General features: G+C 46.7%; 1 protein-coding gene across 4 annotated transcripts in view; it reads left to right on the top strand.

Moving 5' to 3' along the window:
* Window positions 1-16,891, top strand: part of LOC144124448 (PAT complex subunit CCDC47) — an 85,093-nt gene that overhangs the window by 34,976 nt on the left and 33,226 nt on the right. For all 4 annotated transcript variants that reach the window (XM_077657105.1, XM_077657106.1, XM_077657103.1 and 1 more), the window contains exons 4-5: window positions 7,345-7,519; window positions 15,773-15,990. In XM_077657105.1, the coding sequence (XP_077513231.1) occupies window positions 7,345-7,519; window positions 15,773-15,990 (393 nt within the window). The remainder of the gene's footprint in view (window positions 1-7,344; window positions 7,520-15,772; window positions 15,991-16,891) is intronic.

Below are 16,891 nucleotides of genomic sequence, written 5' to 3' on the forward strand. Positions count from 1 at the left end.
TGGTGGCGATACCTGTATTTGGTTCTTACTATTTTCTACCTTACAAGAGCTTTGTTTTCAGTAAGAGCGGCGTTTTTGTGATCAGGAGCTGGTATTCTATCGATACAAGCCAACTTCAATTTCTCCTCAGTATCCCTTTAAGACAGTGCACTCAGATAATCAATTTCACTCTCACGAAGCGCTATCGAAGGTATGCTAACGCATACGTCGCTCTTTTGTCGAATGGTGAGGGCTTCTTCAATCTCCCTGGTCCGTTGATCAAAATATGACGTGATGACCATTGTGTTGCTAAGCTGCGGAGCACATTTATGCTCTCTGCAATGTTTTGCTAATTCACTGCTGATGGCACCCTTTAGGGATCTTTTGTGCTCTTGAAGTTGTCCATTCAAACAGCACCCTGCCTGAACAATGTAGGTGCGCCCGCTTATTTCATTAACCACGGTTTTCACACATTTCACGTGTTTTGTCCGGTGCTTTTTTTTGGATTAATTTTTTCGTTGCTCGCTTTTGACTTTGGCGCACAGGCTTCTTAACTTGTTGGGTGCTGACATGAGCACTTTTACGCCAGCTCTTGCGCCTACCTTTTGAGGCTGTGGGAAATTCCATTAATGTAACGAATGACCGCGTACGGCTTCCTTTCTTCTGATGCGGTTGTAATCTATTTTCTGCCTCTTAAGTGCTTGCAGAATCCCTTCTGCAACACTGGATAGCAGTCTCGACGGGCAACCAGCTGCTTTCAGCCGACGGTTCTGGGCGTCAAAACTGCCTTGAACTTCATGATGACAGGATCTCGTCAATGCGGCTCTCATTGCTGCTTTTGCTATTCCCCGCTGGATGATCTTGGAATCCGCAGATGTGTAGGGGAGCAGTCCCTTCTTGCTTCGTGGTCCGTACCACCAGCATATGTGAGTGCCTAGAGGGGTTAGCGTCAAGTTAAGAAATCACAGAACGTTGTTTTCTGGGAGTTCGCTCGTTATTTCTAGTCCTTTTAGTGCTTCTTTGAAAATGTCAGTGATCTGGTCAAGGGGCTGTGGCTGTCGATCTGACCTGTCCAATTTGTAGAGTATCAGGTAATCGTAACGGAACACTTTTACGGTGCTTGTCACTCGAAGCGCAGTCATTAGATGTCTGTCAATATGCGCGAGAAACAAATCACTTAAAATGGGGCGTGCGAAGACCCTCTGTATATCCCCTCCTATTGAACGTACAGACTCCCCCATGTGGCTGATGATAGTAGAATGCAGGTAGCTGGTAAGTAATTCCATAAAATTTTCTTTCAGCAGCCTACTGGAGTTTTGGAATTTCACAACGCCGTGTTGGTCAATACATTCTTCGACTTCTTGGCGCACTAAGTTCTGCGGAAGCGAGTTGTATAAGTCCTTCACATCTATCGAAAAGCCACTCACGTTGGGCGGATAGGTTCCTTGAAGAAAGTAGTCCACACTTTGCGGTTTTCGTTTTAGGAACGGGTCATCTACCAAGAAGTCGGATAGGGCCCTTTGCAGAAAACCGCCCACAATCCACTGCCAGGTTCCTCTTTCTGACACAGTGGCTCTGAACGGACACTCTTTGTGGGTTGTGGGGTTTGACTTGAGGAGATATAAATACATTCTCCACACTCAATCGCGGCTGACACGGTTCAAAGCCGCCCGGACCCCACCCCGTGATCGCATACGCTACCGAGCGCACGCCAACTACAACGGGCCTTGCTCTGAGGCAACAAAGGAACGACACATTGGCTGACACAAACAGGCATTTATTGCTACAGCAACAATAACGCCAGTCGAGAGTTCGACGAAAACTCGTCTGGTCGGGGACAAACATGTTGACGAAGAAGAAGGAGTGCCGACCAAAGAAAACAAAAAACATAAACAGACGTTTCGGCTCCCGTACGGGAGCCTTGTTCACATTGAAATGAAGCAAGCAGCTCAGTGGCATTACATTTGCTTGAAAAGAGGGCGCAGGGAGCGTGCGTAGATTGGGTTAAGATTTCCATCGTTGTGGTTGAGGGTGTGACTAGTAGTTTGGATGATTAATGATTCCAAGTGCAGGCGAGGGTGATGCAAAAATTCTAGGAGGTGATGCAAACGTTTCAAGGGCACGGCGCTCGACGGATTCCATACAGAGGTTAGCGACGGTCACTGATATAGAGGCACCCATTGGTGTGCCCTGAAGTTGACGGTAAAAGCGTCCTTGAAAGACGAAATAAGTATTATCCAGGCAGAACTGCAGGAGTCTACGGAGATCCAGAACTTCAATGGGGGTTCGTTTAGGTAGAGACTTGTCAGCTTCGAGAGCAGCAGAGCAGACTTGTACGGCCAGGTCGACAGGAACGCATGTGAAAAGCGACTTGACGTCAAACGAGACCATGAGCTCGTCATCGTCCGGTGCTATGTCGCTTACCTTCTTGATGAAATCAGTCGAGTTGCGAACGTGCGTTGAGCCAAGGCCGACAAGAGGGGAGAGGATACGATGGAGGTAGCTGGATAGACTGTGAAGAGGGGACCGACTGTAGTCTACGATGGGGCGCATGGGCATACTAGGTTTGTGCACCTTCGGTAGACCGTAGAGAGCAGGGGCTGAGCCGTTGGTGCACAGCAGAGTGAAGTAGATTGGCTTGTAGGTCGGGGGAACGAAACGAAAGACGTCTGAAAGAAGTTTCTGCAAGTCGCGCTGAACTTTCGAGGTTGGGTCCTTGTCAAGACGGGAGTAGGTGCTTTCATCTTCCAGGAGGCTTTCCATTCTGCTTATGTAGTCAGTTCGGTTCAAGAGAACTGTGCTGTTTCCTTTATCAGCGGGGAGTATAACGAGATCTTTGTTGTCTCGTAGGCTCTTCACGGCTTTTTGCTGTTCTGTGGTAAGCGGGGACAGGTGTTGTCCTGGGCGATACTTGGAGAGGACGCTGACTGCGCGAGTCCTTGCTTCATCGCGGCGCGACACTTCCACCTGGTTCACCGCGTTTTCCACAGCACACACACGTTTTTTGGGGTCAAGAGTAGGTCCAGTGTTGAAATTGAGGCCAAGGTTTAAAACAGAAATTTCAGCGCTGCTAGGTTTGTATGAGGAGAAGTTTTTGACGACGGTTGTGGGCGTAGCTTTTTCAGTCTTTGGGCGTTGCGGAAGAAGGCGACGCAATTTGTTTTTGTTTGATCCGTCCAGTCTGCACACGCTTTGGTCTGAGCGTTGTCGCCAAAGCCGAACGATCACTCCTTCAGGCCAGGATACTGGAATGCAAAGATAAGCTAAGAGTTCTAGAAAACGAGGCATTCTTCACTCGACGTCGCTTGGAATCACTCTACCCTGAAGAATTTGCCAGCATTCAACTGCACGCCAACCACAAGGCAGCTGTACAGTCCCGGTGTGCTGAACTTGCACACAAAAACAAATTGCGTCGCCTTCTTCCGCAACGCCCAAAGACTGAAAAAGCTACGCCCACAACCGTCGTCAAAAACTTCTCCTCGTACAAACCTAGCAGCGCTGAAATTTCTGTTTTAAACCTTGGCCTCAATTTCAACACTGGACCTACTCTTGACCCCAAAAAACTTGTGTGTGCTGTGGAAAACGCGGTGAACCAGGTGGAAGTGTCGCGCCTCGATGAAGCAAGGACTCGCGCAGTCAGCGTCCTCTCCAAGTATCGCCCAGGACAACACCTGTCCCCGTTTACCACAGAACAGCAAAAAGCCGTGAAGAGCCTACGAGACAACAAAGATCTCGTTATACTCCCCGCTGATAAAGGAAACAGCACAGTTCTCTTGAACCGAACTGACTACATAAGCAGAATGGAAAGCCTCCTGGAAGATGAAAGCACCTACTCCCATCTTAACAAGGACCCAACCTCGAAAGTTCAGCGCGACTTGCAGAAACTTCTTTCAGACGTCTTTCGTTTCGTTCCCCCGACCTACAAGCCACTCTACTTCACTCTGCTGTGCACCAACGGCTCAGCCCCTGCTCTCTACGGTCTACCGAAGGTGCACAAACCTAGTATGCCCATGCGCCCCATCGTAGACTACAATCGGTCCCCTCTTCACAGTCTATCCAGCTACCTCCATCGTATCCTCTCCCCTCTTGTCGGCCTTGGCTCAACGCACGTTCGCAACTCGACTGATTTCATCAAGAAGGTAAGCGACATAGCACCGGACGATGACGAGCTCATGGTCTCGTTTGACGTCAAGTCGCTTTTCACATGCGTTCTTGTCGACCTGGCCATACAAGTCTGCTCTGCTGCTCTCGAAGCTGACAAGTCTCTACCTAAACGAACCCCCATTGAAGTTCTGGATCTCCGTAGACTCCTGCAGTTCTGCCTGGATAATACTTATTTCGTCTTTCAAGGACGCTTTTACCGTCAACTTCAGGGCACACCAATGGGTGCCTCTATATCAGTGACCGTCGCTAACCTCTGTATGGAATCCGTCGAGCGCCGTGCCCTTGAAACGTTTGCATCACCTCCTAGAATTTTCCTGAGATATGTTGACGACTGCTTTTGCCTGATTTGTAATTCTGACTTAGCCGCCTTCTCGCACCATTTGAATTCTATAGAACGAGCAATAGACTTCACTACCGAAGAAGAAGCGAATGGTGCGTTGCCCTTTCTGGATGTATTGATAAGGCGGGACAGCAGTAAGCTCAGTTTCAGCGTTTATAGAAAACCGACCCACACCGGAAGATACCTTAACTTTAATTCGGTTCGCCCTGCTACACAGAAGAAATCAGTCGCTATGTCCTTGTTCAAACGATCGCAACGCATCTGCAGCTCCCTTGAAGACCAGACCATTGATTTTCAAACTATACGACAAGAACTTTCAAGCAACAACTACCCGACCTCATTTGTGCAATCCGTGGAAAAACAGTTATGTCGCCCAGCAAGCGATACTCCTCTGTCACCCTTGAAACGTGCTGCCGTGCCCTATGCTCCCGGACTAAGCGAGGCTTTAGCACGCATCATGCGCACCTTTGGTGTTCATATCGCCCACGTTCCGACAAGAAAACTGCGCCATGCGTTGGTAAATGTCAAAGACCCCCTTCCCAAAGAAAAATATCCAGGCGTAGTGTACAAGGTTCCTTGTTCCGACTGTGACCACGCATACATTGGCGAAACCGGAAATTTCGAGAGGCGGCTAAAAGAACATAGTAACGATGTACGCAACAAAAAAGTGGACTCAAATGCTATCGCCGAGCACGCAGTATCTACAAGCCATGACATCGACTGGGGTCGGGCACACGTGCTTTCAACCGAAAAGAAGCTATACCCTCGCCTGCACTTGGAATCATTAATCATCCAAACTACTAGTCACACCCTCAACCGCAACGATGGAAATCTTAACCCAATCTACGCACGCTCCCTGCGCCCTCTTTTCAAGCATATGTAATGCCACTGAGCTGCTTGCTTCATTTCAATGTGAACAAGGCTCCCGTACGGGAGCCGAAACGTCTGTTTATGTTTTTTGTTTTCTTTGGTCGGCGCTCCTTCTTCTTCGTTAATAACGCCAGCTAGCAGCAAGTTACGCTAATGAATCAAGGTCGTCCGATTCACCAGCAAGGTTCCGAGCGAATGTTCGCCCGCGCTAGGGCAAGGGATACTCCGAAGGCCGAACGGGAGCGAGTCTCCCCGTCGCTTCCTCGCCCCGCTAGCGAAGAGCGGAGCCGCCAGCGACACGTCCTCTCGCACCGACGATCCCCGCCGAAGCGCACCATGCCCCCCTCTCCCGCGCGCGAGCTTCAGCAGTCTTCCGCGCAGCGACGCTGGCGCCCTCTCTTGCCAGTTAATGTAACTGACAAGGGAATGCGTTCCTCCTCGAGGTGAGACTGCTGCTACACGGTGCCTCGTGGGAAAGCAAACATAGGGGGCTGCAGGGCAGGTGCCCACAGGGTTTGGTTGTGAAGAACATCGACAGGCTTGTCTCTTTGCTCTTGTCTATGGCGGAGGCCATCTTTGTCAAGCCCATGTCTGCGCACATCGTCATTACTTCCTTCTTCAATCTTGTGGATCTTACACCTACCAGCTCTTTGAAGTTGTCAGCTTTTTCGTTGTAGTTGTAGACTGGAAGCGACGCTAGGACGAATCCTTCTTCCTTATCCGATTGCAGTAGCCGCAGGTCGGCTCCACGTAGGGTTGCCACTGTTGTCTTCCAAAGGTCGGGGCCTGCTCGAGGTGGTCGTCCGGGGAGGCATTCCACAGCGCTGTCAGTGCGCCTGTCTGCACCGTCCTTCTTGGCCTTTGATGCGATGCCCCTCACAAGGCCGAGAAGCTCAGTCTTGCCGGGACGTGGCGGCACACTGAACTTGGGTCCCATGTTCAACAGCTTGGTCGTTGTTTCAGAAACTGGGGCTTCGCCCAGGACCACCAGGTCTTGCCCTAGAGGTTTTGAAGGGCTCTGCTTCTTTTTAAGGGAGCTGCATTGGGATTTGGTGCCAAAGGATATCCGCCGCAGGGAGATTAAAGAAGCCTTCAACATCCGACAAAAGAGCAATGTATGCGTCAGCATACCTTTGATAATGCTTCCTGACAGCAAAATTGATTATCTGCATGCGTTGCCTTAATCTTTTACCACGTGTACATCTTATGTGTTTTTCATGCTTCTGTCCTGTCCTTTCCTTCCTGTACGAGTGAGATGTATATATTCGACGAATGTGCATTAAAAAAATCTATTTGTTAGTCAGCGTCGTGTCCCGCCTCTCTCTTCTTTGTCTCGAAATCTAAAGTCTGACGAAAACTCGTCTGGTTGGGTAGAAGATTCATGTATTAAGAAAGGAATGCCGACCAAAGGTTTTCGTTAAAACGAAGATGTTTCGGCTTCCATACGGAAGCCAGTGATCAAGGCTTACGTATGGAAGCCGAAACGTCTTCGTTTTATCTACAACCTTTGGTCGGCGTTCCTTTCTTTATACATGAATCTTCTTTGTCTCGTGCTGCACTGCTCTCGCCACAAGAACAAGGGCTGATGCAGGTGGAGGGCATTTTCTAGATAATTGCACCACTGATGACCGATGTGTTGTTGTCAGTGAAGTGCGTAAACTGACTAGGCGGTTGCAGCGAGAAGTGAGTTTTGATAGCTCCGTTTGTAGATTCACTATACGGCAATGAATGTCATCCATTTCATTTTGAAGAGCCTCTTGGTCCATTGTAGATGCACGATGGTGGCGTTGATTAGGACAACTAACATCGCAGTAGCTTAGCTCAGACATCACATTAGAGAGTGGAGGAAAGCTTACAGGATATGTTTTCTTCTGTGGCTGTGTTCTGTCCAGTTTGTTCTTCCAGAAATTCACCATTCATGAAAGCACTTGCAGCTTCGCAAAGAAAGTCACCTAGCAGCACGTGTACATGGTTGTTTTGGTGGTGTGTAGGTCCCGCTGCACCTGCGCAGCAACTGGGAGAGCTTCTACCTGGAGCTGCTGATGCTGGCAGGGCTGGCCGTCTACTTTGGGAACTTTGTGGCCGGCCGCAACAAGAACCACCGGCTGGCCACCGCCTGGTTTCACAGCCACCGCCAACTGCTGCTCGACAACTTTGCACTCGTCGGTCAGTCTTTACATGCCAGTGTCATCGCTGGCATTGCTGGTATGGGGGGGGGCAGCAGAGCAGATGTGCTACAGCTGGTGGAGCGTAAGTTGTAAACCCCATATGGGGCCACACATGTCACCCAAGCTGAGGAAATGTCAGAAACACAAGGTAGGAAGAAAGAGAGAAATTTTCTGTGAAGGCATGATTTGTTTTGGGGGAAGGGGAAGTGAGTGGCTGCACCGAGGATGCATTGTTTGCTTTCAGCATGGAGAAGAAACTCTGCTTGTTTCGGTGACAGGGTAGCCCCATGACTTGCTTGGAGGCATGGATAATCCGCAATACGGTTGGAAAGTGAGCGGGAATCGAGTGACATTGTCGCTGAACACAAAGCAATGCTGAACATAGTAGAATCTCGGTGCTACAAATCTCACGGGTTCGTGAAAAAATTCGTGTCATACAAAATTTTGTGTCGTCCAAACAAACAGAATTCGTATGCAGAAGCATGAAAAATGCATTTACACAGATTTCTTTACGGCTGACTTGATTTGTTCACTGCTGTGCGGTTACAGCTCGCTACTCATGGTGCATAGCGCGATAAGTGATCGTGACTGTGGCGAGCTGTGCGCCACCGCTCACTGCGTTTGTTGCTTGCCAAGCGATTAGCAACCGCGACGTCGGCAATCTAGAGGCAGCGCTTAGTGCTCGACGGTGTAGTCACGAATCGCGTATTCGTATCATATATAGAGGCGAGGGAGAGAGTTCGAACATCTGAAATTCCGCCCATCGTACGCAGGGCACTCTGGTTGAGGAATTTCGCGAATTCTTATCATCGCTAAATTAATATGCAAATGTGGTGCTTTCTCAATATTTTTACAGTAGAATCTCGGTGGTACGAACAAAATTCGTATCAACTTTGTTTGCACCACCGAGATTCTACTGTAAAAATATTGAGAAAGCACCACATTTGCATTCATAAGATATGATTACCCAAGTACATAGCAATCATTCCGGTTGTTTGAGCAGATGGCTGCATTTTTGATGTTGCCGCACACAGTGTGCTTCTGGCAATGAGCTGGCGGACATGACGTGAAGCCTACCCATTGCAGCCCCGTAGGCTAGCTGGCTGGCAGTGTGATTCCCCATCTCATGCCATGCGTGTGAGCGTTTGTGCTGAACCTTGCATGAACGTGCGGCAACTCCAAAAGATCAAACGGTGCTTTAGCTGCAGTGTCTTATGTGGAACCAGATATAAATGCAGTTTATGCGGATCGGGCGAAGCATTGCAAGCTCACTCCTGCCCAGAACGAGACAGTGCTTATTTCTCTGGCGGGCACGAGATGGCACTGCTGGGGCTTTTTTGTTGCTTTTTTGGGTCTCCGTCACTGCAGATGGTGGGGATTTCCAACGCATTTTGACCGAATTAGGCAACTAGGCACCCAAAGTATACAACCACAAGATGCAGGCAGAGAATCTCGAAGTGTGCACTTGTGGACACTAGGAAACCGAATGAAATGGACTACAAGAAAGGAAAGCACACCAAACGTGTCCACATCACACCAAAATGCATGCATTTTCGAGAAGCTTGCAGGTGAAGCAACCTCTCCAGTGCACATAACTCATCGAAATAGCCAAAATTTGTTGGACCACAGTGCTAAGGCAACCACATTCTTTTTTCCTAAAACTGCATCTTCTACTGTACTATTAGTAATGCCTCTCACCAAGCAGCTCTGCAGTCATATCTTAACAGTGTCTTAGAATGGTGCAGCAACTCAATAATGAGCCTAAATGCCACCAAATGTAAATGAATGTCCTTTTCTCGCCATCACAGCCCTTTTCTCTTCCCTTACACTATCGCTAACACGCCACTAGAGCTAGTCCAATCTTATAAGTACCTAGGTGTAACCCTCTCTCATGATCTGTCTTGGCACGAACACATCACCAATATCTTCGCCAAACTGTTGTTGCTGTCGGGTGACGTTGAACAAAACGCCGGTCCTGAAATGGCTATTATCCTTCAAAGTTTGCAAGAGGGTCAAGCAACAGTTCTTAATAAGCTAAGTGACATGATGGAAAGACAAAGCAAGCTTGAAAACATAATGGGTGATTTCAGGGTAAGGTTAGATTCACTAGAATCAAGGATAGCCGTTCTCGAAACCAAAGAACGCGAGACTGTTAGTATAAATAGTGGTACGCGAATATGTTCTGATTAAGTCGATATGACAGCCAAAAAAATAGATCACTTAGAAAATAACAGCAGAAGGATGAACGTAATTTTCTATGGCTTCGAAGACAAGGAACCACGCAAAAGCTGGCAAACTTCTGAAGACTTTGTTAGGAACCTTTGCCAGGACAAGTTAAAGGTGAATATAGGGGAGATTCAGTGGGCCCATAGGATAGGCAAACACACTCTTGACTGTAAACGACCAATAATAGCAAACTTTGCATCATACAAGGATATCGAACTGATTCTAAGCTGCGGCAATCAACTAAAAGGCTCTGATTATGCTATTTCACGGGACTACTCTCGGCGTGTCAGAGAAATTAGTCAGAAGCTCTGGACTGTTGGTAAGCCAAGAAGGCTTAGCGGTAAGGACAAGGTGTCCCTGGCATATGACAAACTAATTATAAATGGAGAGGCTTTTTGGGTGGGATGAGTATGTCCAGTCTGTAAATAAACTAAAAAAGGAATGACCAGTTTTAAGTAATAGGAAGCCCCAAAATTCTGAATGCTCTGTTCTCTTCATAAACTGCCAAAGCATTAAAAACAAAATCTACGGGTTTTATGGTTTGGTAAAGATGCTCATCCCAGACATTGTTTTTGCTACGGAATCATGGTTAGACGACTCAGTAAGAGACAGTGAATTGTTTTCTTCGGTTTATCAGATCTTTAGAAAAGACAGGAATTCTAGAGGCCGCAGAGTATTTATCTTAGTTAAGGAAATCTTGCAGTGTACTGCAATTGATGTGGAAAATAGGAATCACAAATCAGTTTGGTGCAGGCTCTGCACTCCTGATAAAGGAGCAATAGCGTTGGGTGTAGTTATAAGGATATAAAAAGGATATAAAAAATATAAAAAGAATCCTTCAAACAAACTTGAGCGCCGTCTTCAAGTGCTACATACAAAATATATAGAAGCTATCACTACAACAAAAGATAGGTACTTTTCCGGACTAGCTGAATCTATTAAGACAAATACAAAAGCATTTTGGAGCTATCTAAAAAAGAAGCGCAAGGAAAGGGCGGGTATTCCGAGTATTCTTCACAATGGAATCCAGATATCCGAATGTAACGCCAAAGCTGACTATTTTAACAATTACTTTCAATCAGTATTTCTAAAAAAGAAAAAAGGAATACTTTTCCAAGCACTACTTCCAGTGTGCCAAACATAATGCCTCCAGTTACGATTACACTGGACGGTATAAGAAAGTGTCTCAATTCTATCAATGAAGCCAAAGCAACTGGTCCAGACGGAATCGCTCCGAAGATACTCAAAGCCTGTTCTTTCAATATATCTCAATACTTACAAATCATGTTTAACTGCGCAAAGAAACGAAGACGGAGAACAAGAAGGCACGACACGAGTGACACGAGTTCTCTGTCTTCATTTCTTCGCGCAGTTAAACATTATTCCCTACCAACTCGCCCAGTTTTCCGTTCCTATTAATTACAAATCATATTCTGCAAAACCCTAAAAAGTGGCATACTCCCTAAAGGTTGGAAAAAAGCCTATGTAGTACCAGTGTTTAAAAGCGGTTCCAAATCCTCCGTAACTAACTATAGGCCAATTTCACTTTGTTCCATATGTTGTAAACTTTTTGAGCACATTCTTTTTTATATGGCCATTCCACGCCAAACGTCCCAGACGTTGCGCTCGACCTTATCCAGTTTGTTCAAAAATATTCATGAAAACTTATCCTAATGAGTGTAATCAAAGCCTGAAATATTTTTCCTGAAAAAAATTTATTCGTGAGGTGGCGGCAGTTTGAATATTTAGAAAAGGCGAGAAACCAGGCACTGGTCAATAATTAATAAAAAATTCAGATATTTAGAAAACACTTCACAATTTTTTCAATGACATTCGCACAGATTCGGGCTTTAGATATAATTCTGAGCATGCAGCTTTACGGGGCATAAATATTTTAAAGAAATAAAAAAAAGTATAAAAATTTGCATTTTTGTCATTTTTTGTTTTAAATATCAACTTGCTCTCGGAAATTCAGAAATAGCCATTTTGTTTCTCTAGATGTCTACTACCTATAGCGAATGTTACAGGTGATGAAACTGCGTACATCAAAGTAAAATAAAATACTAAAGTTGCAAAAAGTGCGTTTTGAGCCAAAAACACTCGTTAATATCACCTTGAGGTGGTCCAAGTAAAAATTCAAACAATAGCGGGTCACATAGTACAGTTTTTTTCCTTTCATCTCAAAAATCTTTTATCGAGGTAATTTTTGTTTAAAGCGAAAAAAGAATTTTTGAATTTGAGGTCTCGCGCCGCAAGTTGCGTCGTCTCTTCACCACAGAACACGGCCCCTGGCATGGCACGACATGCACTTATGGCCAGATAACTTTAATTTGCCATAGTTCGCTGTCGTGCATTTTTAGAGCTGGAACTAAAGAAGTTATCGCGTGACATTCGGCGGACGGCATGTAATAAATGAGATTGTTTTCGAAGTTTGAACAGACACACTTTGGTGCGGTGCATGCAAGGAAAGAAAAACGGGTATTCAGCATGCTGTTTCACACGGACCACGACGAGGGATGACCGGCTAGCATAGCAGGCGCATCACAACTGCGTTATTTACTTCCGAATAAGACCGCGGAGAGTGTGCGCCTCAGAGCGCACATGAAGATGCGAAGTGCACACCGCTGCGGTGCCTGCGGGTCAGTAACGCGAGGCGTGCTGGCGGTGAACGCGGCCCGCTCGCACGTAGGTGCGTCGCTCGCATAAAGGTGCTTCACCAGCATAGTTGTTTGTCTACATTGTCGCTGGAGTATTAATTCAGAAATAGCGCTGATTAAATCAAATACAACCAAGACATCACATCGGAAACAACCGGGCATGAGCCTCTGACGGCCACAAGGGCAAGATACTACGTGGTACTGCTGCGTCGCGGATTGTTTCAACGCCGGATCGTTCTGGTCATCTCCACATCGGCGTCTCAGAAGCTCTTATGCTGCTGCTTTTGTCTGTCATGGCGCTGAAAAGAATGAATGACTGCGACAGAACCACACCGAACAACTAGCCCACTTGGGCATGTGCCGCTCCGGCAGCATTAAGAAAACCTTTTCTCACGAACACCTCTTTGACTACCCAACGTTCCCATGCTTGCCTGCAGTGGAAACCTCACATAAGAACAAGAACTCTACATTTCGTCTGGCCACAGTGTCGGCAGTGTCATACTCTGTGGTGAAGAGGCATTAAGAGGCGACGCAACTTATGGCGCGAGATCTCAACTTCGAAAATTCTTTTCTCACTTCAAACAAAAATTACCTCAGTAAAAATTTCAGAGATGAACGGAAATAAACTGTGCTATGTAACCCGCTATTGTTTGCATTTTTACTTGGACCACCTCAGGGTGAAATTAACGAGTCTTTTTGGCTCAAGACGCACTTTTTGCAACTTTACACAGTTTCATCACCTGTAACATTTGTTATAGGTTCTAGACATCTAGAGAAACAAAATGACTATTTCTGAATTTTCGAGAGCAAGTTGATATATAAAACAAAAAATGACAAAAATGGCACATTTTCATACTTTTTTTCGATTTTTAAAAAATAATTATGCCCTATAAAGCTGCATGCTCCGATTTATATCAAAAGCCTGAATCTGTGCAAATGTCACTGAAAAAAATTGTGAAGTGTTTTCTGAATATTAAAACTCACGTCAACTCACGAATAAATTTTTTTCCTCTGAAATATTTCAGGCTTTGATTATGCACATTAGGATAAGTTCTCATGAATTTTTCTGAACAAATTGGATAAGGTCAAGTGCAACGTCTGGGACGTTTGGTGCGGAATGACCCTATAGTAATATAATGAGGCATTTAGAAGGAAGCAATTTTTCCTTTCCAAATCAGCATGGTTTCCACAAAGGCGTGAGCTGCACCACTCAGTTAATTGAACTATTTCATGAGCTTGCAGAGACTTCCGCAAAAAGAATGTGTACCGATGCAGTCTTTCTTGATTATCGCAAAGCCTTTGATTCCGTATCACATGATCTGTTAATACACAAAATGAGTACTCTTAACTTAGATACAAAAGTTATCAAGGGTATTGAAGACTACCTGAACGGCAGAACGCAAAGTGTAGTTATGCATGTGTAGTTATGCATGGGAACGCATGTGAAAAGCGACGACGTCAAACGAAACCATGTACTCGTCATCGTCCGGTGATACGTCACTTACCTTCTTGATGAAGTCAGTCGAGTTGCGTACGTGTGTTGAGACGAGACCGACAAGTGGCCTGAGGATTCAGTGAAGGTAGCTGGATAAACTTTGAAGAGGATAACGACTGTAGTCTACGATGGGCCACCGACGTATCACCGGACGATGACGAGTACATGGTTTCGTTTGACGTCAAGTCGCTTTTCACATGCGTTCCCGTTGACCTCGCCGTACAAGTGTGTTCTGCTGCCCTTGAAGCTGACAATTGTTTACCACAAAGGACCCCCATTGACATTCCAGATCTCCGCAGGCTCTTACAGTTCTGCCTGGACAACACTTATTTCGTCTTCCAAGGCTCTTTTTACCGACAACTTCAGGGCACACCAATGGGCGCCTCTATCTCGGTGACTGTCGCGAATCTGACTATGAAATTTGTTGAGCGCCGTGCCCTTGAAACATCCCCATCACCTCCAAGAATTTTTCTTAGATATGTAGATGACTGCTTCTGCCTCATTCGGAAAGATGATTTTCTGGCCTTTTCGTCCCATTTAAATTCCATTGAAGAAGCCATTGATTTCACCGTCGAAGAAGAAATGAATGGCGCGTTGCCCTTCCTGGACGTATTGGTAAAACGAAACAGTGGAAAGCTGTCTACAGGAAACCCACCCACACCGGAAGATACCTTAACTTCAAATCTGTGCACCCGGCTAATCAAAAGAAATCTGTTTCCACAACCTTGTTCAAACGCGCAGAATGCATATGCAGTTTTCCTGAAGATCGGGCAGTCGACTTTGGTACTGTACGGCAAGAACTCGCGCGCAACGAGTACCCAGCTGCTTTTGTGGCATCCGTTGAAAAGCAGTTATCTTGCCCACACGTGACACTCCCGTGTTGCTCCCTCTGAAACGTGCCGCTGTTCCCTACACACCTGGAATAAGCAAAGCCTTGGTGCGTATTCTGCGCACATTCCAAGTTCACGTTGCCCATGTCCCCACAAGGAAACTTCGGCATGCACTGGTTAACATCAAAGACGTTCTCCCTAAAGAAAAGTACCCTGGCGTTGTTTACAGCGTCCCGTGTTCCGACTGTGACAGCGTCTACATCGGCGAGACTGGTGATTTTAAAAGATGCCTAAAAGAAAATTGTAATGATGTTAAAAACAAAAAAGTGAGCTCTAATGCTATCGCCGAACACTCTGTATCAACTGGCCACGATATTGACTGGGGTAGGGCACACGTGCTGGCAACTGAAAAGAATCTGTACCATCGCCTTCACCTCGAATCGTTATTCATTCAAACGACTAATCGCACCATCAATCGCAACACTGGAAATCTAACTCCTGTATACGCACGCTCCCTGCGCCCTGTTTTCAAACGTATTTAATTGAGATGCACTTCCTAATCCTTCTCATTGTGAACAAGGCTCCCGTACGGGAGCCGAAACGTCATTTTGTTGTTTTTTGTTTTTTACTTTTGGTCGGCGGCCTCCTTTTAAGTTTTATTATAGTTAATCGATGCACCACTGCCCCGGCAGGTGGCTGTTTGAAACAGCCACAGGTGGGGCTTGTGAGAATCGGGTTGCTCATTCTTGCACTAATAGTTCTTCGGGAGGCTGTCTGTCTCTCGACCACTGAGCTGATGCACAGTAGCTCGGAGTGGCATTGAATTTATTTTAATCAATTTCGTTGCCATGGCAGGCACATTGCCCACAGCCCGGTTGGCAAATGGCCACCTGCTTTTTCGTAACACGAACGGATGAACAAGCACGTTTTTCCGGTTCGACACTCTGGCACTTGTTTGAGCAGGCGTTGCACTTTGTGAGGTGGAAGCTATCCGGCAGGAAAGGGCTCTTGCAACAAGAGCAGAGCTGTGTTTGGGTGTGCAGGAGACGATGGCCGCAAGGAGCTGCCGCCAGAGGAGGGGGAAGAGGCCTCTTCGCCAGTGGTGGGTGGTGGCCTGGTCAAGGACTCGGAGAGCGTGTACACTCTGTGGTGCAGTGGGCGGCTGTGCATGGAGGGCATGCTGGTGGAGCTGCGGTTGCTCAAGCGCCAGGACCTGCTGAGCCTGCTTGCACACATGGTGCGGCCGGTGCCCGACCAGCTGGTGAGCATCTCTTGTGCTGGAGGAGCTGATTTGGGGCCTCTTGCTGCCAGCAGTGATGGGAAGTGTGTGAGGAGCTCTCTGAGCCTGGTGGTACAGGTAGCAAAGGTCCCACCATGCCTCTTGCCCTTGCTGGCCATTCAATAGCTGTTGTGGCAGAGATCTGCCCCTTTGGCTGATGCAGAACAGCTTACATGGAACTTGTCACAAGGCAAGCGTGTGTTTCGCAGCTGAGCACAGTTAAAAAAGGGGAGTACGAAACAAGAAAAAAAAATGGTTTTCCTTTGCCTTGTCGTGGTTTCAACACAAAGCAACCTTGGAGCCGCTTCTTTAAAGGGTCCCTGAAAGGGTGTTTGAGGTTGGCTATAAAATGCTCGCATTATGTAGAGTACAGGCCAATGAGCGTTCATGCTGTGTACAAGACCTCAAGAGCCGATAATTAACAATACAGTTTTTAAAACTGCCGCTTCTGCACCTAGCGGTGACCTGTGGTGCTGCACTTTCGCCCGAATCCGCACTCGTTACCTCATGTAGCGCTCGTTATGTCATCAGTGAACTGCTAGCATTAGTTCGCGTGCGTTGGCAGCCGGTGGAGGGGGCGAGTGCAAGGGGCCGGCGGAGGAGCGCCAGCATTTCAGCATGCAAAAAGTGACAAGAGCAGAGGGAAAGGCACGAAGACGCGGAAATTCAAATTTTGACTACAGTTAACGCAGAAGAGGGAAAATACGGGCTGGTTGGTACATGTTTAACGAATTGGAAAAAACAGCGCAATCAAAGACGAGACACAAGAGAAGCACAAAACACCGGCGCTGTCTAACAACCAAATGGTTTATTGCTACAGGTGAGGCAGCATATAAATGAAATGGCACGAGTAACAACACAAAGTAAGCATGACAGAAAGATA

Source organism: Amblyomma americanum, chromosome 3 (genome assembly GCF_052857255.1).
Source record: "Amblyomma americanum isolate KBUSLIRL-KWMA chromosome 3, ASM5285725v1, whole genome shotgun sequence".
NCBI lineage: Eukaryota > Metazoa > Arthropoda > Arachnida > Ixodida > Ixodidae > Amblyomma > Amblyomma americanum.